Source organism: Bos grunniens, chromosome 29 (genome assembly GCF_055505025.1).
Source record: "Bos grunniens cultivar Pamir isolate PY7600 chromosome 29, Bosgru_T2T1.0, whole genome shotgun sequence".
Lineage (NCBI taxonomy): Eukaryota > Metazoa > Chordata > Mammalia > Artiodactyla > Bovidae > Bos > Bos grunniens.
Window position 1 is genome coordinate 2,133,947 of NC_141193.1, and position 21,545 is coordinate 2,155,491.

The 21,545-nt window shown below is 65.0% G+C and overlaps 1 protein-coding gene across 11 annotated transcripts in view; it reads left to right on the forward strand.

Moving 5' to 3' along the window:
- KCNQ1 (potassium voltage-gated channel subfamily Q member 1) overlaps positions 1-21,545 on the forward strand; it is a 380,089-nt gene that overhangs the window by 90,806 nt on the left and 267,738 nt on the right. For all 11 annotated transcript variants that reach the window (XR_015157617.1, XR_015157618.1, XM_086383879.1 and 8 more), the window contains exons 3-10: positions 3,807-3,933; positions 4,362-4,440; positions 4,891-4,987; positions 5,581-5,721; positions 12,829-12,939; positions 13,208-13,303; positions 15,179-15,301; positions 16,181-16,325. Coding sequence is in view for 9 of the 11 variants with exons in the window: in XM_086383879.1 (XP_086240005.1) it covers positions 3,807-3,933; positions 4,362-4,440; positions 4,891-4,987; positions 5,581-5,721; positions 12,829-12,939; positions 13,208-13,303; positions 15,179-15,301; positions 16,181-16,325 (919 nt within the window). In the remaining 2 variants the exon portion in view is untranslated. The remainder of the gene's footprint in view (positions 1-3,806; positions 3,934-4,361; positions 4,441-4,890; positions 4,988-5,580; positions 5,722-12,828; positions 12,940-13,207; positions 13,304-15,178; positions 15,302-16,180; positions 16,326-21,545) is intronic.

The following is a 21,545-nucleotide window of genomic DNA, read 5'->3' on the forward strand; positions in this document are numbered from 1 at the left end:
GGCGACCTTGCTGTGTCTGAGGGATGGTGGCTGGGTGGGAGGGGGGTGGGAGAGGGCCCTCACCCCTCCGGTGGTGGCGGTCTTGGCAGAGGTCCCTGGTGGGAGGACGCCCCCTCCCCCATCTGCAGAACGGAGCTCAGGGCTGCATCCTTGACCTCTGCTCACATCCGGGCACACGGGCCCCACGTGGGGCCGCGGATGGGGCCTCCGCGCCGCCTCTGCTATCAGCGGAGGAGTCAGGTGTGCTGGGGGGCTCTGGGGGGCGGGGCGGGAGCCTGAGCTAGACTGGGAAGGGGGGCGGGAGGCGGGAGGAGCCAAGGGGCCAGGAGCCAAATACAGAGCGCTGGGGACCGGGGGTGGGGTGTGTGCCTCGAGCCAATGGGAGGCTCTGGGAGGCCCAGGGGAGCCTGACCCTCGCTGGGCGTCAGGGGCCAGGCCAGGGGCTTGAGCAGGGGGTGGGGGAGGGGTCGGCCGTTGCCGGGCCCTGGGGGAGCCGGAGGCCTCTGCGGCTGCTGTAGGCCCGTGCGGGTCCTGGTCTGCAGAGACGGCTGAGCCGTGGGCCTGCCCCTGCCCAGGGTGGAGAAAGCCCAGGGCGAGGAGGGCGGCTGGGCAGGGGAGAGGTCATCCTCTGGGTCTGATTGCTGACACTAGAGGCTGGACTCACTGGCTCTCCCCGGAGCCGAGAGGAGTTGTCCCTGCCCTACCCTGGGCCTCTTGGCATTGGGCTGGGGGGTCTCCTGACTCAGAGGTGGTGCCACAGGACGACGTGGGGTCAGCCCTCCTACAAGCCCTGGCCCACCCACCCCGAGCCTCTACAAATGGACAGTCGAGCCCAGTCAAAGCTCCGGAGCAGCCCCCAGCCCAGGGTGGCTGGGGCCAGAGTTCCTGCCCTGCCACAGCTTTGGGCCTGCCTGTCTGCCCTCCTGGCACCTGGGTCAGTGAACAGGGGGCTCCAAGAGATGGTGATGGCCCAGGCCACAGGGAGGCCCCGGGTCCCAGTGAGCAGCACCCAGTCCTGGGGCCCTGGACCTCGGGGAGGCTCTGGGTCCCAGTGTGCAGCGCCCAGTCCTGGGGTCCCAGCTTTGCCCCAGGTGCCACCCTGCCCAGCGCACGGGGCTGGTGGCATGGAGAGCCTCTCACCCCAGGGCACGTGTGTGCCCACTGCCCCAGGACCTCCCCTGCCCAGCACGCTGGTGGCGACACTTTGATGAGCACTGTGGCTGGGTCTCGGGCTCGCGGTGACAGGGTGAGGGCCCCCAGCAAGCAGCCCAGCCTCCAGCTGCATTCCAGACTCAAACAGGATTTGGGGATTAGCCTTGTTTTAAATTATCCCTACACCTCACTCCTCCAAAGGAGGAGTCCTGCAGCCTGAGCCCGCCAGCCCCAGGAGGGCCTGGGTAGCTCTGAGTGCGAGGCTAGGGTAATCGAGTGGAGGGAGGGGTGGGGAGCACCCCAGCAGCATCCCAGGAGGCGCTTCTTCATCTGAATGTCTGTTGTAAGCTCTTTTCTTATGGTCCTAAGACTTCTACTGCATTGAATATACTTAGGACGTGGCTGAAGAATGTATTTAAGTGATTAAAAACAGGCATCAAAATAAGAGAAAAATCTCTTTCGTGGTTGATCAACCCAATGGTGTGTGGATTTGCAGAGCTGGGGTACAGGCTCTGGGGACTGCTCTTTGGGGGAAATCTGTCCGTCCCCTTAGGGCCATCAGTGGGCCCATGGCCCCCTCCTCTGTGGAGATGCTGGCATTTACTGGCGTCTCAGCTCTGGGGACCTGGAGGTGGTGGCTCTGTGGCCCTTGTCATGAGGGCCAAACACGGAGCCGGACCATCCACACCCGCCTCCGTGCACTGCTGGGGCCTCCTTGGCCACCATCCGCTCATCACACTCTCTTAGGACCGGCTGGGCCGGAATCTTGGGAAACACACGTACGAGACAAAGCCCTTGTCCCAGGGAGCCCCAAGCTGCTCATTCCTTCATTCGGCAGATCCAGGTCCAGGGCCACCAGGGCCATTAAATGTGGCCCCCGCCCTGGTGGACTCAGCCACCCTCTAGGCCCCAAGGCCACGGGGCCTGCACGCGTCCACACTCCCTCCAGCTCCACTGTCCCAGGTGCCCCCAGGAGTTCACACCCCACCCTGACCAACTCGGCCTTGCCCACCAGAAACCTTTTCACAAAAGGAAGCCGGTACACTTTCCCACCTTTTCTCCCAGCACGCCCTGAGCATGCCCTAGACACACTCTGGGTGCTGTATGCCAGTCTGACTGCAGAGCCCTGGGAAACACCTTCCACCGTGGCTCCCTGGGGAGGACAGGCAAGGCGGGGCGTGGGACCCGGGCCTGTGCCCTTACCCGTGGGAGCTGAGTGCCCTGGCAGGGCTGGGCCCCCGGGGTGAGGACGGAGCAGGACAGCAGCTGCAGATAGTGCCCTCAGGCCTGTCCGAGGGGGCCTTCTCAGAACTTCCTTCCTCTACGAGGCCGAGGAACAGCCCATTGTTGGTGCCCCACACCTCGCTCTGACTGTTCAGAGCCCCTTAGCATTTCTTTTGCATTTAAGAGGGCTATTTCTGGGTGAGGGGGGACCGTCTTCATGGTTTTGAGAGGGATGGCGTTGAATCTATGGATCACTTTGAGCCGTTGAGTCGTATCGACCTCTTAACTGTATTAAGTCGTCCAGTCCGTGAACACGTATTCCCGTCTATTTGTCGTCTTTCATTTCTTGAAGCAATCGTTTCATTGTACAAGTCTCAAACCTCCTTAGTTGATCCATAAGTCCTTTTTTTTTTTTTTGCTGCTAGTGTAAATGGAATTGTCTTATAGCGTTCTTTCCATATTGTTCATGGTTTGTGTATAGAGACGCAAAGATTTTTGTGATCCACTTCCCTGGTGGCTCAGATGGTGAAGAACCCGCCTGCAGTAAGGTAGACCCAAGTTCCATCCCTGGGTTGGGAAGATCCTCTGAAGAAGGGAATGGCTACCCGCTCCAGCATTCTTGCCTGGAGAATTCCATGGACAGAGGACTCTGGCGGGCTACAGTCCATGGGGTCACAGAGACTGACACGGCTGAGCAACTGACAGTTTCACTTTTGTGTCCTACTCTGCTGAATTCATTTATTAGATCTGATAGGTTTTTCGCATGGAATCTTTAGGGCTTTCTATACCTAGGATCATGTTGTCTGTGAACATGGATAATTTGACTTCTTCCTTCCCGACTTGCCAGTCTCTCATTTATTCCCTAGCAGCCCTGGCCGGGACTTCAGTACGGTGCTGACTAGACGCCGTGAGCGCGGGCGCCCTCGTCTTGGTTCCGAGCTTGGAGGAAATGCTTCGAGCCTTTCCGCGCAGCTGCACTGTTCACTGTGGGGTTTTCATTTGTGACTCTCGTCGTCCAGTGGCGGGTCCCCTCCGCGCCTCGTTTGATTACAGTTTTTATCCTGAAAGGTGCTGAACTGTGTCAAGTACTTTGTGTTTTTACGTCTTTTGTGATCAGGAGATCACGTGATTTTTCCCCCTCCATTCCATTAACGTGATGTATTGTATTGCTTGGTCTTCATATGTTGAACTGACCTTGCATTCCGGGTGTAAAGCCCACTCGGTCATAATGTCTCACCTTTTCTCTGTGGTACCGAGTGCGGCGGTGGGCCTGGGCTTGGGCGGCTGGCCTGTCCAGGTGGACGATGCGGCAGACGGGGGCCCAGGCCGCCTGCCCCCCCACCCCCACGCGTTTTCTCAGCAGAGGCTCCTGGCGTGGCGCCTACCCCAGGTGCGGCTGCAAGGTGAGCTCACGCGCCCTGCCCCCGCAGGAGATCGTCCTGGTCGTGTTCTTCGGGACGGAGTATGTGGTCCGCCTCTGGTCAGCTGGCTGCCGCAGCAAGTACGTGGGCATCTGGGGCCGGCTGCGCTTCGCCCGGAAGCCCATTTCCATCATCGGTGAGTCACATCTGCCCCCTAGAAGGTACACCCCAAGGTTTCCAGACACAGGCTGGGCACCGTCCCCTGGAATCTGGCAGATAGACCCCCATCACACACACCACCAGGCAGAGTCGCCTCCTCCAGCTGTGAGGGGCTGGAACCCAAGGCCAGCGGGGTGACTTCCCAGGCGCCCCGATCAGCGGCCAGGTCTTCTGCCCCCAGATGCTGCTGACAGGGCAGGGTGGGGGTCTGGTCACACTCAGCACAACCTGAGTGTCCACCGCCCTCAGCAGCCCACGAACCAGGGCTGGGCGGGGTCTCGGGTGGCCTTGGCATGTGCCTGGGATGGGGGCCCGGCCTCCCCCTGCGGGGCCCTGTCGCGCTGACTGCCAGCCTCTGTGCTGGCGTCTGGCTGCCCGGCTGGTGACGGCGGCTCTGCCCCCCAGACCTCATCGTGGTGGTGGCCTCAATGGTGGTCCTCTGCGTGGGCTCCAAAGGGCAGGTGTTTGCCACCTCGGCCATCAGGTAGGTGGGGCTGCGGACCGGTGGCGTGCGGGTGCGAGTGCTGGGGGGCAGGATCCAGGCCCACGCTGAGTCAGGTGCAAGCACTGGCCCTGGGAAGCAGGCTGGGACCCCAAGGTCTGGGGGCCGCAGTCTGCTGATCTGTAAACTGGGGTGATCCTGGGGCTGCCCCCCAGAAGGCCATCTGGCAGCCCAGGGAATTGAGGAACGTGTGGGTTTGGCTCCAGGCCTGTGTGCAGCCTCTGCCCTGACGCTGTGCCGCAGGGCCGCCTGGCACCCACAGGGGCCTGTCCTCCGCAGGAAGGGGGAGGGCAGCGTCGATGGGTGGGGTGGAGGCACAGGGCCGCCTGGCGCCCACAGGGGCCTGTCCTCCGCAGGAAGCGGGAGGGCAGCGTCGATGGGCGGGGCGGGAGTGCAGGCCGCCTGGCGCCCACAGGGGCCTGTCCTCCGCAGGGGCATCCGCTTCCTGCAGATCCTGCGGATGTTGCACGTCGACCGCCAGGGGGGCACCTGGAGGCTGCTGGGCTCCGTGGTCTTCATCCACCGCCAGGTGTGTGGTCGGGGGGCACGCAGGGCCCTAGCGCAGCCTCAGCTTGAGCCAGCCGGGCTGTCCCCACCCCGCCCCCTGCCACCGAGGGGCTGGAGTCCCTGGCTGGCCAGGCAGGTAGTGTGCCCACGTTCCCTCAAGCTGGGACAGGAGACGCTCGGGTAGGTGGAAAGATGGATGTGCAACGTGGGAGAAGCATCAGGATGCCTGGAAATCTGAACCTGTGCAGATCTTGAGCAGCCCTGTGAAGGCGGGGTGGGGGCCAGCCTGAACCCCTGCGTGAGGCCCGTCCCTGCGACTCCCCAAGGTCCTGCGGGAAAGAGAGCTGGGTGGGCGGGCCAGGGCACTGGCTTCACTCCTGGACGGGGAGACCCGATCTCACCGTCGACAAGTTGGGGAACCTAGATTATTTTCCAAGCCCAACGTCTGCCTGTCAGACACGCTGGCTTTTAACGTGGAACTTTCGGGTAATGGTTGGAGCTGGTCTCCGGCAGGACCCCGCCCCTGCACGTGATGCCTGTCTGGGGCACATCTGCAGGGCCCCCGGGCGCCCGCGGGCGCTGGCTGACCGAGCGCCCTTCTCTGTCTGTCTCCAGGAGCTCATCACCACCCTGTACATTGGCTTCCTGGGCCTCATCTTCTCGTCCTACTTCGTGTACCTGGCCGAGAAGGACGCGGTCAACGAGTCGGGCCAGGTCGAGTTCGGCAGCTACGCGGACGCCCTGTGGTGGGGAGTGGTAAGTTGGCACCTCTGAGCCGTGAGATCACTGCACACCCCGGGCCCGGACAAGTGGTGGGGCACAGCGTGTCGCCCCGGGTCCTCGAGACCCGCCCCCCCGCAGGCTTGAAGCCTGCGCACAGGCGTGTCGTTGGGCGGGCGGCCGGGTCCCACACTGGACGCCCGGAGCCTAGCTGTCACTGTTGTGGGGCCCCTGACGTTTCTATCTGTGATCCTGGCTTTGCGGAAGGAAGTCTGACGGGATGGAAGGCGAGTGTGCGAGGGCCACCTGCTGGGGATGTGGCCGCAGGCGGCTCCAGCTCCTCCCCCAGCCCTGGGCAGGGCCCTTCATCGCCGACCACCCCCACCCCTGCCCCGAGACCCCCGCCACCCCAGGGCCCACCTCTGTGCGGCTCAGCGCCAGGCCCCCCAGTGTCCCTGCGCTCAGGAGCTCATGGTCAGGTGGCTGACAGAGCCCACCACACCAGGCCGGGGACCTCGGGAGAAAGCGCCGAGCTCCCCCATTCTGACAGGGCGCCTGGCCCGCGTGTCTGGCGCTGGCTGTGGCTGGGGCAGTGTGCAGGGTCCCCGGGTTCTGCTCTGGGGGGCAGAGGTGGCACTTGGCCTGGCCGTGGATGGCTGCAGGCGCCTCAGCCAGGGCCAGGGTGTCTGAGCCACGCACACCCCCCACCCCACCCCGGGGCCTGGTTGTAATAGGAACCCAGCATCACTGGTGTGGGACCTCAGGGCACGGAGGACGCCCCCCAACAACCCTCCACTTGGGCCTTGTGGGGAGACAGGTCCCAGGCTCTCCTTTAGTCACAGGGTGGTCAGCAGCTTACTGGCCTGGGAGTGGCACGCGTGGGGTCCCGGTGGCCTGGACAGACCCTGGCTGTGGAGGGCAGGTGGGAGAGTGGCCCCATCTCTGGGGCATCAGCCGGGCCTGGCCCCTCTCCCTCCTCCGCAGGGGGCACTGGACCCAGTGCCCGGGAGCATCCAGGGCAGCCCGAGCCGCAGAGCGCGTGACGCCAGCCCCGGGTATGAGATGCCCGAGGTCAGGGGTGGCTGATGGAGCCCCTTTAAGTCGGGGGCTGGGTGGCTGACGTCCAGGCCTGCTCAGCCCGGGAGAGGAGGGGGTCTCAGGCTGCACCCACGAGGTGGGGCTGAGGCCTGGGGGCAGCGCCAGCTCCACGGAACTGCAGGTCCAGGCTGAGCTGGGCCCTGGACATGTCCACTTCCGACCTGTTTCCTTCCAGAATGGTGGCGGGGTGGGGGACTCTGCCTCTGCCCAGGGCCCCCACCCTCCATGGGGAGGCCTGTCCCTGCTGCTCTGGGTGGGGCAGGAAGCTGCTCGCGTCTCCATCCCCACCCCCGAGAGGCCAAGGCCGGGGCTCCTCATGTTGGCCAAGTCAGCATTTTTTTTCTGGAAGCTTCCAACATGCCAGGCTGCCCGGGAAAGGTGAGGACGTGCCGACCTGCTCTGATACTGCCTGCGGGCTGGGGCATGGCTGGCCCCCCAGCAGGTTTGGAGGGAGGGCACTTCGTCCCCTGCTCCGGCAGGGGAGGGGTCACTTTCTGGTAACAGGCAGGGCCCGTGGAGGGACACACCATCCGGGACCATGAGGATCCCCAGGGCCAGACGGCGCGGTGGGAGGCGCGTGGGTGTGGGGTGGGGGGGCTCGGCTGGTGAGCGGTGCCCGGCCCCGGCCCCCCCGCCCGCCTGCCTTCCCGGCCTCTCCCTCGGAGCTGCCCCCGGCCTGGCCCCTGCGGGCCCTGCTCCCGCGCGCACACCTGTGCAAACATCCGCCCGCCAGCCGGGAAAACGGCCCCTTTGTGCCCAGCTTGGCACCGGTGCCCTGGTCTTGCCGTCAGCTGCGGCCCCGGCCTGGCCATTGTTCCCGCGGGCTCGGTGCCCCCGCCACCCGGCTCCGGGCAGACGACCCCCATTTGCAGCCGTGGCGCCCCTGCAGCTGTTCAGGCGGGCGGAGCAGGCCGGGCTGCAGTTTGGGCTGTGCCCCCGGCAGGTCCTGGACAAGCAATCAGGACATGCGAACGGGACCGCCCGCGGTGGGCTTCAGGGCCGGGCGGCCCTCCCCCTGCGTGGCATTGCCGTGGGCCACCAGGGCAGTGAGCCCAGCCCGCACCCTGAGGCTCCCCACCTGGGGCGGATGGCCCAGGGCCTGCCTGCAGGCTGTGCTGCTGCTGGGGACTGGCACAGCAAGGCCTGCTGGCCGGGCAGGCTACCCTCCATGGGCACACAGCATCGCCCCAGACCAGCTCCTCTGGCTGGACACGGGAGACGGACCCTGCGGTTGGGTGTCTGGGCTGTGGGACAGGCCCTGCGCTGTGCTTCCTCTGCAGAGCCGGGGGTGGGGGCGGGCTGGGGGAAGCCTGCCAGGACCACGTGTGGACCCACTGGGCAGGCTGCAGGTGCCCCGGCACCCTCAGCACCAGGCTTGGCCGGATGAGTGGATGCGCCTGGGAAGCGGTCGGTTCTGTCTGGGGCCCATGGGGTGCCCACAGCAAGGTGAACCACCAGAACCGTGCTTGCTCATGCTTCTGGAGACTGGGAGTCGAGATCAAGGCTGGCTGCCTCCTGAAGCTCCAGGGGAGCGTCCTTCCCGCCTCTCCCAGCCTCTGAGGCCCAGGTGCTCCGGGGCCTGTGGCCGTACCTTCCATCTCCTATGGGGAAGCCGGTCAGTGGGTGCAGGGTCCACGCGAGAGCTCAGGACCGTCTCCTCTCAAGGTCATTAACCCAGTCACGTCGACAAAGACCCTCTTTCCAAACAGGCCTGTGTTCTGAGGGCCCAGGGGCACACGGACGCTGGGGGACGCTCCACCGCCGGGGACAGCATTGTCCCAGGTGGACTCACAAGTCGGTCCTCCACTCACCGAGCCTCGGTTTCCAGGCCGGGGTCGCCTCCACTCCCCCCGCCCTAGGTGGGGCGCCCGACGCGGGGGCGAGAGCTCCCCACCCCCTCCCAGCGTGGCGCCCCATGCCTGGCTGCTGAGGTGTCGGGGAGGATTTAAGACTTTCTTCTCTGCCCTTGGAACAAAATGCGTTTGTTTGTATTAAAGTTTGAGTGGAGGGAAAAGCAGCCTTTGCAAACACGGGCTTCTCTGTTTAGCGCCCGGGGGTCTCTCAGATCCGGAGGTTGCCAGGCTCTGTTTACCCCTGCACCTAAATTTAGAACTGGGAGTGAAAAGGGTGGAAGCCGCCCTGCGTTCCACCGCTGTTTAAAACTGAGTCTGACTCCGGTTCCTTGGCTCCAGAAGGTTCTACTTCCCAGGCCGGACTGTGTCCTGGCAGGGTGAGGCCAACAGGTCTGGGGGCTGCATGGGGGGCTGGGTGAGGACAGGGCCCCCAGATATTCACAGGCAGGGTCTGTGGGCCCCGCCCAGTGTGGGGGCCCATGTCAGGCCCTCCTCTGGAGTTGGGGAAACTGAGGGCCCAGGGAACAGTGGGCCGCCCCCCACCCCACAGTGTCCAGGGCTCCTCCCCTGCCTGGACTCCGTGCAAAGGAGGGGGTGCCCTGCAGCTTTGATGGGAGGGTCCACAGGACCCCAGGCCACCGCCAGCTCTGAGTCCCTCCCGCACCTGTCATGGGTCACGTATGCGGCTGAGACTGTGGGCGCTGAGAGCTCAGCCAGAGAAGGGTCTTCACGGCCGGGTGTTGCGGGTTGAGTAGGGTCCACAGGGCGGGTCCGTCTCTCCATCCTTACCGTCCAGGGATGGATTCTTACGTGGACTCAGCAGGCCCAGTGAGGGTGGTTTCAGGCCTGGTTTCCTCTGGGGTGGGGTTCAGCCCTTGTCATCTGGAGAAAGAACTTTCCGGCTTCAGCTCGAGTGAAAGAAGCATGGTCAGCATCCGGAAGACAGGCAAACAGGAAGCAGTGAGGTGACCCGGCCAGGAACTGGGGTGGAGCCTCGCTGACCTGCCGAGTGACCCTGGGCCTTGCTGGGTGTAAGGTGGGTGCCCACTTCCGAGAGCCGGGGGAGGACCGTCAGCGAGAGCTCGGAGAGCCTACGGTGTCCGGGGTGTGCTTTAGTCGCTCAGTCGTGCTCGACTCTTTGTGACCCCGTGACCTGTAGCCCACCAGGCTCCTCTGTCCTTGGATTTCTTCAGGCGAGAATACTGGAGGGGGTTGCCATTTCCTTCTCAAGGGGATCTTCCTGACCCAGGGATCGAACCCGGGTCTCCTGCATCGCAGGCAGATTTTTACCGTTTGAGCCCCTGGTGCCCAGTGAGGGCTCAGCAAAGGCTGGTTGTGCATTTCAGGGGCCGTTACTGCTCACGGTTCTCCTGGTGGCCCCGCAAGCCAGATGCCAGGCAGTGACCGCCCCCAGCTGATTCACACTCGCGTGTCTGTGGCCGCCGAAGCCCTGCTGGTCCTGAGGGTCCTGCTCCCCGTGGCCCACACGTCGTGTGTGCATGTGTGTGTTTATGCCCCTAAGCATGTGGGCCCTTCCTGACCCCTCGAGGCTGGCAGCAGGCACGGGTGGCCCCGGGCACACCGGGCAGCCTGCCCTGGGGCCAGGGCAGAGCTGTGACCATCTCAGTTTCCCCATCTGTAAAATGGGGTGGCAGCAAGTCTGCTTCTGAGGGCCAGCTCCCCGAGAGGCCACGATCCTAGGAAGGAGGCCCTTCTTCCCACTGCTTCAGAGACATCCCTGGGGTGACAGGGCCTCTTGACCCGGCTGGTTCTCCCCGCCGGCACGTCCCCGAGGTCCTGTGTGTGCGGGGCACTGGGGCCTGCAGGGGTCAGCCGCCCCGGCCGCATGCGCTCAGAGACTTGGTTGCGGACGGTCATGGTTGGTCGTGGTCAGCTGTGGTCCTCGCTCTGTGATCCCTGGGAGGCAGGAAGGGCCGCCGAGGAGATGTCTGCGCCGGGCGCCCAGGGCAGAGTCCGGGGCCTCTGCTGAGGGGCTGTGGGCCTGGCCCTGCCGAGGGGTGGATGTGGCCTGGGCAGGGCCCAAGGGCCCACAGCATCCTGCCAGGGGCTGTGTGGGGCTCCCTTGTGCCCCCCAAAGGAGGGAGAGAGGCAAGCCCCCGCCCCTGCAGTGCTGGCCCCACGGCGCCCTGACCCCTGCGCCTTCTCGGCCGTGGTGATCACAGGCTGGTTTCCAGAGGCAGAAGGGGTGCTCGCATGATGAGGAGCCCTGGGCCTGCATGGGTTTCGGTGCTTTTATTTATGATTTTCCTCGGAAAGGAAGCGGGCTTGTTTGGGGCTATATGTTTGCTTTTGTTTTTATCCCAAGTTTGCAAGCCTGGCTGGGTGGGCTTCTCACATGCTGGCTGCTGTCCCCCCAAGCCAGGTTGGAGTCTCTGGGGGCAGCCCCACAGTGACTGGTGCTGGGCCCTGGGACCACTGCACCCACCTTTTGCCACTTTGAGATAGTCCTGCCACCCCCCCAGCCCCTCTCTCTCTGCACCTCTCCTTCCCCAGGGCCACCCTCTCCCTGTTTCCATCTTTTCAGCCTCCTCCCTGAGGCTGGGTGAGGCCTGGAACCGCCCCCAGCGCAGCAGCCTCTAGCCTTGGGTTTGTCCTCTGCACCCTCCCATCCCGGCCTCACAGCAAGGAGCCGGGACGTACAGCCCTGGTTTGGGGCCACCGCTCATTCAGCAGTGGTGAGACCCCGTCAGACGGTCCGGAGCTCACAGCGTGGCTGCACGTTGGCCGGGCCGTGCTGCACCCCTGGTACGAGCGCTGTGGGTCCACTTCTGTCTTCGCCCCCACTCCTGGCCGCCCCTTCCCACCCTGGACAGATGGCCGTGGTCTGCAGGGTGGCGGCAGGCTGACCACGTCCCCAGTGGAGCCGGGCTCCTAGGCTGGGCCTCCTGCTCCCCCCACAGCCCACTGGCGTCCATGAGGCGGCTTTAGAAAAGAGGAAACGGAGTGACACTGTGCGGTGTATCGGGGGGACGGGCAGGCCTTCTGGAGTCTCCAGTCCCGGGTCTGTGCCCGGGGGACGTGCAGCTCGGCATTCCGGATCGCCTGCCATCGGGGGCGAGCACACAGGCCGTAAACAGCCCATTCCTGAGCTGCTTGTGTCTGTAAATTCAGGAAAAACAAACAGCTCTGTGGGGATGGGCCGTTTCCTCCGAGAGCTGGAAGGATGTCGTTAACTTGACAAAGGAGGTCTGTGACAGGGTCTGAGGAGCCTGGAGCGTGCCCTGCACCAGGGGGTGGGGAACACCTGGCCTCCCGCACCGCGGTCCTCACCCAGCCTCCGAGCCCAGACTCTTGGTCACTCTCACTTCCCGGGGCCTCTTGCCTCTGCCCTGGGCTTCCGAGCCATTGCGTGTACCCATCTCCTTGTGGACGACTGTGCTGGTCTCTGTCTGTGTGGACACATGCAGACCCTTCTGCAGAGCACGCTGAGTGGCCTGGCTCGGGGGGCCTGACTTAGGGGAGGCCCAGCCACCCGTCACAGGGCTGTATGCATGTGCTGACGGGACGAGCTGGGACTCTGGGCACCCTGGGTCCCCTTGCCAAGCTCAGAGCTGACTCCTCGAAAACCCAGCAGGCAGCCCACGGCCCAGGTTCTGGCGCCGGCAGGCACAGCCAGGGTGAGTCCCGAGGCCCTGTGAGCCAGCCTCAGATGCCAGCAGCAGGCGAGCCTGCGGCGGGATGAGGGGCACAGGGGATAGCAGTCCCCACCCCGCTGTTCCGGCACACACCCTGGACGGACAGCAGCCCCACCATGGACAAGACGGCTCATCTGGTTCTCCCAGAAAGAAGGGCGCATGAAGCATCTGGTGCCCAGGCTGGCGTCTAGAAGCAGCGTGCCATCTGTGGCCAGGCTCTCTGTGGAAGATGGGCCTGGGGTGGGGGCTCCTGGCCTCCTGGGCGGTGGGCCTCCTCGGCACGGGGTGGGGTGGTGCAGGGAGGCCGAGCTCCCGTGCACACGCCGTGGACTTGCTTCCTTTGTAGCATTAGGTTTGGGCTCCAGACCCTGTGCGCTGGGGCTCTGGCCTCGGAGCTGCCCAGCCCATCGGTGCAGGGCTCTCTCCCTGGCCTCTGTATGCATGCAGCAGGTCTCGGGTGGAGGGGCTTCTGGCTGGACAGACACCCGTCCTGAGGTTCTGGGGCTGATCGCTGCCTGCTGTCCTCCTGCCCGCAGGTCACGGTCACCACCATCGGCTACGGGGACAAGGTGCCACAGACGTGGGTGGGGAAGACCATCGCCTCCTGCTTCTCCGTCTTCGCCATCTCCTTCTTTGCGCTCCCAGCGGTAGGTGTGCTTCGGGTTGGTGGGGCGTCTCCATGGCCCCTCAGCCTCCTCTGGGTTCTGGGGGCTGGTTGGGGTGGGGGACACCCCGTGAGCAGACACCCAGAGGTGGCCCACTCAGACCCCCTAGCTTGCTCGCCACACGCAGGGTCTCTGGAGGCACTGATCTGGTCTGTGGGGCCCGCGGCACGGAGCCGGGCCCAGGGCGCCCAGTTTGCCTGCGTCCCGCTCCCGCGTCTGCAGGGCGTGAGCCTCCCTTCTGTCCTTCCAGGGGATCCTTGGCTCTGGCTTTGCCCTGAAGGTGCAGCAGAAGCAGAGGCAGAAGCACTTCAACAGGCAGATCCCGGCGGCAGCCTCGCTCATCCAGGTGACGGCCTCCCGCCCCGCAGCCTTGGCAACGTCGTCTGCTCGTCCGTGTGGCCTTGTCACCCGGGGAACACGCACCGGGTCTGCTCGGGGAACCGAGTGTGGCCCTCGGCCCCCAGCACAGCTGGACCCTCTCCCACGGACCCCCTGAAGGGTGGAAGGGCGGCGGGCCACGGCACGGACTCGCCTGCCCGGTGTAAGCCCTGTCCCGGGAGCTGTGGGATGATGCCAGCCGGCTGGTGGGAGGCATGGTGCTGGGGAGCCCAGCTGCCCCTGTCCTGCGGGCCAGGCTCAGGGACGGGGAGGCGGCCTGGCCAGTCCTGCCGTGCCTGCTCCTCGGGACCTGTGGCCTCTGGCTGCAGTGGCCCCCTGAGTGTCTGCCCTCAGCCTCATCTGTGTGGGGGCAGGTCTGGGAGGGAAGCAGGAGTCAGCAGGTGGCCGTCCCCCAGGGGGTCAGGGCCTGCCTGTGCAGCACCCACGGGGCTCGGTCCTCCCGGCGGGGCCCGGTGACCCAGGAGCGCGGGCCACCTTCTGGACCTATACCTTTACCTCCCAGAGGCTCGCGTCTCTCCAGGGCCGAGGCTCAGAGCGCCGGGCCTCTGGGGGTGGGGCGGGGGCTGCAACTGCCCTGAGGCCCCTTGTCCCCCCGCCCCCAGGCTTCTGTGACGAGGCTCCAAGCCCGACAGCAGTGGGGAGAGGCAGGTCCCAGAGGCAGGCGGCCCTGAGCCCCTGGACGTGGGCTCCAAGAACAGCCTGGAGCGCAGGGCAGGCCTCTCAGTGCCAGTGAAGCCTGGGCACAGGGACCACTGGCAGACGGTGGTGTCCCGAGGTGTCCACCCAGAGCCTGGGAGCAACAGGAGCGGGCCTGGGGCTGTGGACGGCGTGGCCGGGCAGGGGCCGGGAGCAGGGCCATTGTCTCGTGTCAGCCCAGACGCGAGCCCCTGTGCCCACCAGGGTGGCCCGGCCCCCAGGGCTGAAGGACCCCTGGGCTGCAGCAGTAGCAGCTGCAGCTGCAGCTCAGCGGGGGGTCTCTGCCCTGTCCCTCTGGAGCCTGTCCGGAACCACCGCCTGGGGCTGGACGCTAACCCTGGACAGGAAGGAAGTGGAGGCAGCGGCCCTCGGGCTGGGGGCTCGGGCCCCGCAGCTGGTTTTATGGCTCCACAGCGTCTCTCAGGGAGACCATAAATCAGGCAGCAAATGGCCCGCCTGCAGGAGGGGGTCCGTGGACTCCCCGCGGGGTGGGTGTACAGCCTCGTGCATGCCTCCCAGGAGATGGGAGAGGCCTGGAGGGAGATGAGGGGCAGCTGGAAGCTCACCCCTGCCTGAGGGGCCGGGGCATCACTGCCCAGAAGCGTGTCCCTACCGCGTCTCCCTGGCTCCCATGGCCGGCAGCGCCAAGGCCCTCAGGGTGCGTTCTCCTACGAGCTCCTGGCCACCCTCCTCATCCCCAACACCCTGCTTCTTCCAGGTCACCCCACGTGGCAGCTGCCAGGAGGGTCTCTAGGCCTGAGACCTTCACCCACACACCCTCTGGAGGTTCCCAGAAACTGGGGGTTCCTGGGGGGCGGGTGGTACTGCCTCCTGGACACTCAGTCCTGCCTCTGCTGGCCTGAGGCCCTGCCCCTTGGCGCTCCCTGCGAGCGCCCCACCACAGCGTCCCCAGGGGTGGATACAGGGACTGGGGTTCGCAGGCTTTTGTGCTGTCTGAGCGTGCGCACCGCCTGGGGAGGCGGGGGCGGACTCCAAGCCTTGGGAAGGGGCTGGTGGGTGGAGGCCCCGAGGCCCAGCCAGCAGGGGGCCCAGGAGGCGGTGTGGCTGCAGGGCCTGCACGTGGGCCTGTGGGTGAGGTGACAGCCGCCCTTCCCGCTGGTTTCAGACGGCCTGGCGGTGCTACGCAGCGGAGAACCCGGATTCCTCCACCTGGAAGATCTATGTCCGGAAGCCGTCCCGGAACCACGCCCTGCTGTCCCCCAGCCCTAAGCCCAAGAAGTCCGCCATGGTAACCGCCGGGTTGCTATTGGGGGGAGGCCGCGTCACAGCCAGGGTTGGCCCTTACCCTTCAGTCCCGCGTAGCCGCGTCGTCGTGGGCACTGGGAGTGTGCACCACGCTGGGCTCCCGCCATCCGGGTGGCCCAGGACTGGCCCCGCCGAGGCCAGCGCTGGGCAGGTCCAGAGGAAGGCACCACAGGGAGAGGCCCGGCTGGATCCTGGCCAGCCCTGCCGGCGGGGTGCTCTCCACAGGGCCTGGGTGTTGGGCTGTCTGTGCCGGGCAGGTGAGTGGCAGGGTGGCCATGGCTGCCTGGCTCAGAGAAGAGGGCCTTGGGGGTCTCGGTAGAAGGGAGCTGAGGCAGGCTCAGGTGTGAGTCCCGAGAGTGCAGGGTGACTGGCCCGGCAGCGGCCTGCCTCCGGCCCGCACCCACACCGCCCTGGAGAGACGCCGTCTCCCAGGCGCTGGCTGCCTGCGAAGCCTCTGCACCCGCCGTTTGCTCTGCCAACACTTCTCCCAGACCCCAGCGTCACCGGCTCGCTCACTTCCTCCCAGTCACCACCTCAGAGACGCGTCCGCTGTCCCTCCGTCTGTGCACCCCGCTGCCCCGTGCTCTCAGCCCCACCGGCCACAGCCCTCATTGTCCCCTGCCCTGGGGCGCTCCTGTCTGCTTACTGTCTGCCAGTTTCTGTCCGCCTGCCCCCGAGGCTGTGAGCTCCCGGGGGACCGCTGGCAGCACCCCACACTGCAGCCCCGCCCGCCAGTGTGTGAGGGTCCTGGAGCCCGGCCCTGGCAGGTGCCCTGAGTGTGTTGCCAACAGTGGTCAGGGGTCAGCAGAGGGCCCCGGCAGGGGATGCGCAGGACCTGACCACTTCCTGTCTGGATTTCTAGGTAAAGAAGAAAAAGTTCAAACTGGATAAGGACAACGGGGTGAGCCCAGGCGAGAAGGCGCTGGTGGTTCCCCACATCACCTGCGATCCCGTGGCGGAGGACCGCAGGCCCGAGCCCTTCTCGGTAGACGGCTATGACAGCACTGGTGAGGAGCCCCCACTCACGGTGGGAGTGGGGGTGGGGGTGGGGGTGGGGACGGGCCCTCCCTCAGCTCTGAGCAGGGCTGCCAGGGCCTGGGGGGTTGGGGCAGCCTCGTGTCCCCAGCCGGTTGCTCTTGTCCTGGGGATGGCTGGCACTGCCACGCCTGCTCCGTCAGAGCGGGCCCTGTCGCTCATGGAAGTCCTGCCCTGCCCTGCCTTGGGCTCTGGGTTTCTGGGAGCCAGGCCCTGCCTCGGCCGTGCTAAACGCCTGGCGCCCAGGCCTGGCGGAGAGGAGGGGCCCACGGTTCATGTGGACCCCTGTCCCAGGGGGAGTGGGGCTGAGGGTCCTAAGCCAGCCTGTGTGTGCCCACAGCTGGTCCCTGCTCAGCTCTGCAGCTCTGCTGTCTGTCTCCTCCGTGTCCACCTCTCCCCTCTTCCTGGGACCCCCAGGGTTCCAGTTGGCACCAGGATATGCCAGTGTGTCAGGGGCTGAGGCTGGTGCCGCTGTCTCAAGTGTGGCCGAGGGGGCCGAGCCCATGTGGTGCTGGTGGGTGCCTGGTGCCCTGTCCGCCAGGTTTGTGGGTGGCTAAACCGTGACGTGACCTCCGTGTCTGGATACGGCCTGCGGAGGGCAGGGTGCTCTGGGAGGAGCCACGGCCCATCCGCGCTCCTGAGGCTGTCTGTAGGCGTCCTCTTTGGGAAGCTGGGTGTGCAAGACCCAGCCTGGGTGCCCGGGGTCTCCTTACAGACTGTCGGGCCCCTGGGATGCGCCACCCGCCTGCCCGCTGCCATGGGCACAAAGGACGATTGTGCCCGCCGTCCGGATCTGGGCAGGACCATTGTCACCACGCAGATGGGGCTTTCTGCGCACACTAATGCTCAGGTCGGCACGGGGCGGAGCCATGCTCGCTGTTGGCTGAACACGGAGCCCCTGAACGCGGCGTCCATTCAGCCCGCACGGCATTGTGGAGTCCTCCGTGTTGCCTGCGGAATGTTAATGAGGGAGCAGGGCCGGGAGTCAGGCGCTTTCTGTGGAATGGCCTCGCACGGAGGGCTTTCTCCTTCTTGCCAACGAGATAAGTCTACCCAGCCCAGAGCTGCCGGCCGGGCCCGGGCACGCAGAACGCCTCTGCCCAAGGGGTCCCTGATGCACCCACCCGGTGGCTCTGGGGAGCCCTGGGGTGGGAGCAGGGGCGTGCCTCCAGGGTAGACGCTTTCACAGGGACAGGCCCACAGCCCCACTCCCAACACTGGGCACCACCCGCTAGGCTGCACCCAACTCCCACGCCAGACCCTGACTTGAACGTCTCCGCTCCACACACAGTGCCTGTCTGCAGCACACACCCCTAGCCCTGCCCACGGTGCCCGCCGCGCCACCCACAGAGCGTCCACCTGCATGCCTCTCCCCGCCGCAGGCAGGGCTCTCTGTCTCGGGCTGGCGGCTGCTCGGGCTCCTGTCCTATGACCCTGGGACCCCGGGTCCCAGGCACAGCCGGTCTGTGGGTCCCAGAGCCCTGTTGAATCTGCTCTAATCCCCGGACGGTGGCCCCATCTACACGGCCAAGGAAGGGCCTGGCAAGCAGCAGGACCATCTTGGACAGAGGTGTTCAGGGGCTGGCTGTTCCTCTGCATGGTGACCTGGATGCGGCTTCCCGCGGTTCCTCCGCCTCCTTCCTGTGGGGCTCCCACACGTGCGAGGGCTCTTCCCATCTGTGACCTTGACCAGGCCGGTGGCCCTGGGCCTGAGTCATGACTGGAACCAGCAGGTGCTGGGAGGGCCAGATGGCAGAAGGCCACGGAGCAGGAGGGGCCACAGTCAGCTCTGTGCCCTGTGGGATTTCCTGGGGTGGCACCCATGGAGCAGTGAGCAGGACTCGGTCAGGACCCACGGGCAGGACTTGGTGGCAGGTCAGCTGGGAGCTTGCAGTGATGGTGTCTCGGTGTGGGGAGCGGGGAGGAGGCAGAAACCAGCAGGAGAGGGGACCTGCGGCCTCGGGGGTTCCCCGGGTATTGGTGGAGTTGGGGGCAGCGTGAGGTCTCTGGGTGAACAGAGCCGTCTGCTCCCAACACAAGGACTTCAGACAGAATTTCAGAGAATGAAGGGCGGGAGCCCACGTGCCCGCTTTGTGGAAGGACCATGGCGATGCACAGAGACCTTGCCTGCTCCAGGGGTTTGCGGCGCCCTCACGCCGTGTCCCACCCACCAGGTCCAGCCTCTTGCCTTCCTGCGAGTGGAGGCTGTGTGAGCCCCGCCCCGGTACTGACCATGGCCTGGCCGCCTGCCTGCCTCCGGCGCCTGCACCTCCCTGAGCAGCGAGCAGCGGGCAGGACAGGCTCTCGCGCCAGCACCCTCCCGCTTGGTGGCCTGCTGCGCCGTGTTTTGCTTCGACTTTGCAGACTGTGCTCGGCATTAGCGGCTCATTGTTGACAGTGGAGGCTCATATTTGCTGACAGATTTGCCAGTTTTCTGTGTCTCGGTTGGCGTTTAATTTCCTTCTTCCTGAAGCCGGTGCTCTCTTCCGGGACAGGCTGTCGATGGCCCACTCGGTTCCTGCTTGTCTGAGATTTCCGTATTTTACTTTTGCTCTTGAACCATGGTCCAGCTTGCTAGAACAATACAGGTTGAGATCTGTATTTTCTTTAATTTTTTAAAAAAAATTTTAAATTGAAATATAGTTAATGTACAATGTACCAGGCATACAACAAAGTGAGTCAGATATATAGATATAGATATATGTCTTTGTCGTATTCTTCTTCACTGTAGGATATCAGAGATTTGCATTTTCTCTGGACGGGCTGGAAGTCCACCACCAGCTCCCAGCTGGTGTGCCCTCTGGAGCTGACCAGCTTCTGTAGGCGACCCATCCTCTCCTCTGATGACCTTGAACCCCTTCTCTTTGACTTTGGTGTTCTGTAGTTTCACAACAAGGTGCTATGACCCCTGACTCTGCGGGTTTGTGTCTTTCATCAAGGGGGAGATTGGCCCTGCAGGGTCACAGCCTGCCACCTGCCCTGACCGCTCTGGTCTCTCCTGGAAGTGTCAGCTCAACCCTCCCGCGCAGTGCTACTCGCCGTCTCTGGTGCCGCCTGTCTCTGTCACGGCGCTGTGCCCTCAGTGATGCTGTCTGGTCTCCTAGCTCCTCACCCGCGTCTCAGTTTCCACCTGTTCTTTCTCTCCCGTGTGTCCCTGTGTGAGGGTCTCATCTGCTTGGTCTTAGCATCCTGTATCTTCCTCGTGCGTGACGTCATGGCTTTGAGCCCCTTGAATGTGCTGATCCCACCCTATGCGTCCTGGAACATCGTCAGCTGCGCTCATGGAAGAGTCTGATTCTGTTCGCAGCGGCCTCTCTGACGCTTGCCTCCTCGTGGGCTGTGGGCTGAGGCGGTGACTGTGGACGTTTTGTGTCTGTGGGTTCCTCTGCGCTCCGGTTGAGGAGACGCTGCTCTGGAGAGGCGACCCCGTGAACCACAGCAGGACCTGTGTGCAGTGGGCGTATAGGTGTGGGGCTTCCCAGACAACCTGTGTCACAGGCCCTGTGAGAGCGAGTCTGAGCACGCCCACCGCTCGCACTCTAGGCAGACGGCCGCTGTCCCCGCTGCCGGCCCGTGCGAGCGTTCGCCCGGGCTTTGTGGTGCTTTGTCCGCGTCTGCCCTTTGGCTCTTGGTCCCTCTTTTCGATGTGGAGCCTCAGCTGCCAGTTCCTGCCTCACGTGGTTTCAGGTGCGGCCTCTTCCCTCTGGGGGCCGCACGGTCCCCACTGTAGCTGCTCAGGTGGGCAGCCCAGGCAGCCTGTGGGTCAGAGCCAGGACCGCCTGCCTGCCCTCTCCACTGGGAGGACACGTGCCCGGAGCCAGGTGAGCCCCATGGTGCCCGCAGGAAGTGTGCTCTGTTCCAGAACTTGCAGAGAGACGCTGTCCACTCCTCTTGCCAGAAACGGAAGTCCTCCTCTTGGTGATGGACAGAGCTGCTCCTGATGAGAGGTGGGGCGTCCCTGTTGGCGGAGGCTGGGAGGGGATGCTCCAGGTTGGGACTTCTCTGTGGATCCCTTGAATTCTACTTTTAACACAGACTTGGAGACCCACACCTCAGATACCGAGTCACAGTGCTGTGGGCAGGCCAGGGGTGTGTGTTGGTAACAAGCCCCCGGTTACCCTGCAGCTGGTGGCCTGGGAGCCAGCACGGCTGTGAGAACAAGGCGCTGCTTCTACAGCACCTGCCCACACGCCGCCTTGGCCGCACCTGGGTCTAAGCTGCCGTGCTCAGGACTGAACGGGCTCCAGATGCCCTCCTGGCATCCACCTGCCTGGCCTGGTCTGAGGGTGTGGCATTCTCCTGGCTCTAGACACCACACTTCACTCACGCAGCCCCAGGATCACGGGGAAGTGGTGTCATGAGGTCTTGCAGGCCAGGGCCTGTGACCCCTGCAGTAGGCGTGGGGGTCAGGATGGGCCTGTGACCCCTGCAGTAGGCGTGGGGGTCAGGATGGGCCTGTGACCCCTGCAGTAGGCGTGGGGGTCAGGATGGGCCTGTGACCCCTGCAGTAGGCGTGGGGGTCAGGATGGGCCTGTGACCCCTGCAGTAGGCGTGGGGGTCAGGATGGGCCTGTGACCCCTGCAGTAGGCGTGGGGGTCAGGATGGGCCTGTGACCCCTGCAGTAGGCGTGGGGGTCAGGATGGGCCTGTGACCCCTGCAGTAGGCGTGGGGGTCAGGATGGGCCTGTGACCCCTGCAGTAGGCGTGGGGGTCAGGATGGGCCTGTGGCCCCTCCAGTAGGCATGGGGGTTCCAGATGGGCCTGTGGCCCCTCCAGTAGGCATGGGGGTTCCAGATGGGCCCTGTGGGCATGTCCTCACGTCCTGGGTCAGAGCCTTCTCGTTGGCCCTCTTCCCTGCTCCTCACCCCTAGCCCCTCCTCTCAGCCCCAGGGCTTCGCCAAGATGGACTCGCATTCTCTTCCGCACTGCCTTCCCCTCTGCCGTCTGCCCTGGGCAGCCAGTGAGCAGCTTATCAAGGGTACCTGCCTCAGGCCCACTCAGAGCCCTGGGATCCCCGTCCCCTCGGGCTGTCATCCAGATGCCCCGGGTGTCTCACGAGAACCTGGCCCTGACGCATCTGCCCACTCTGCCCCCTGGGCGGCATCCCGTCTGCACCATGGCCAGGCTTTTCCACCAGGACCCCTTTGCCCAAAGGTCACCTCACCGCTGCCCACCTCTTCATGACCAAAAGCT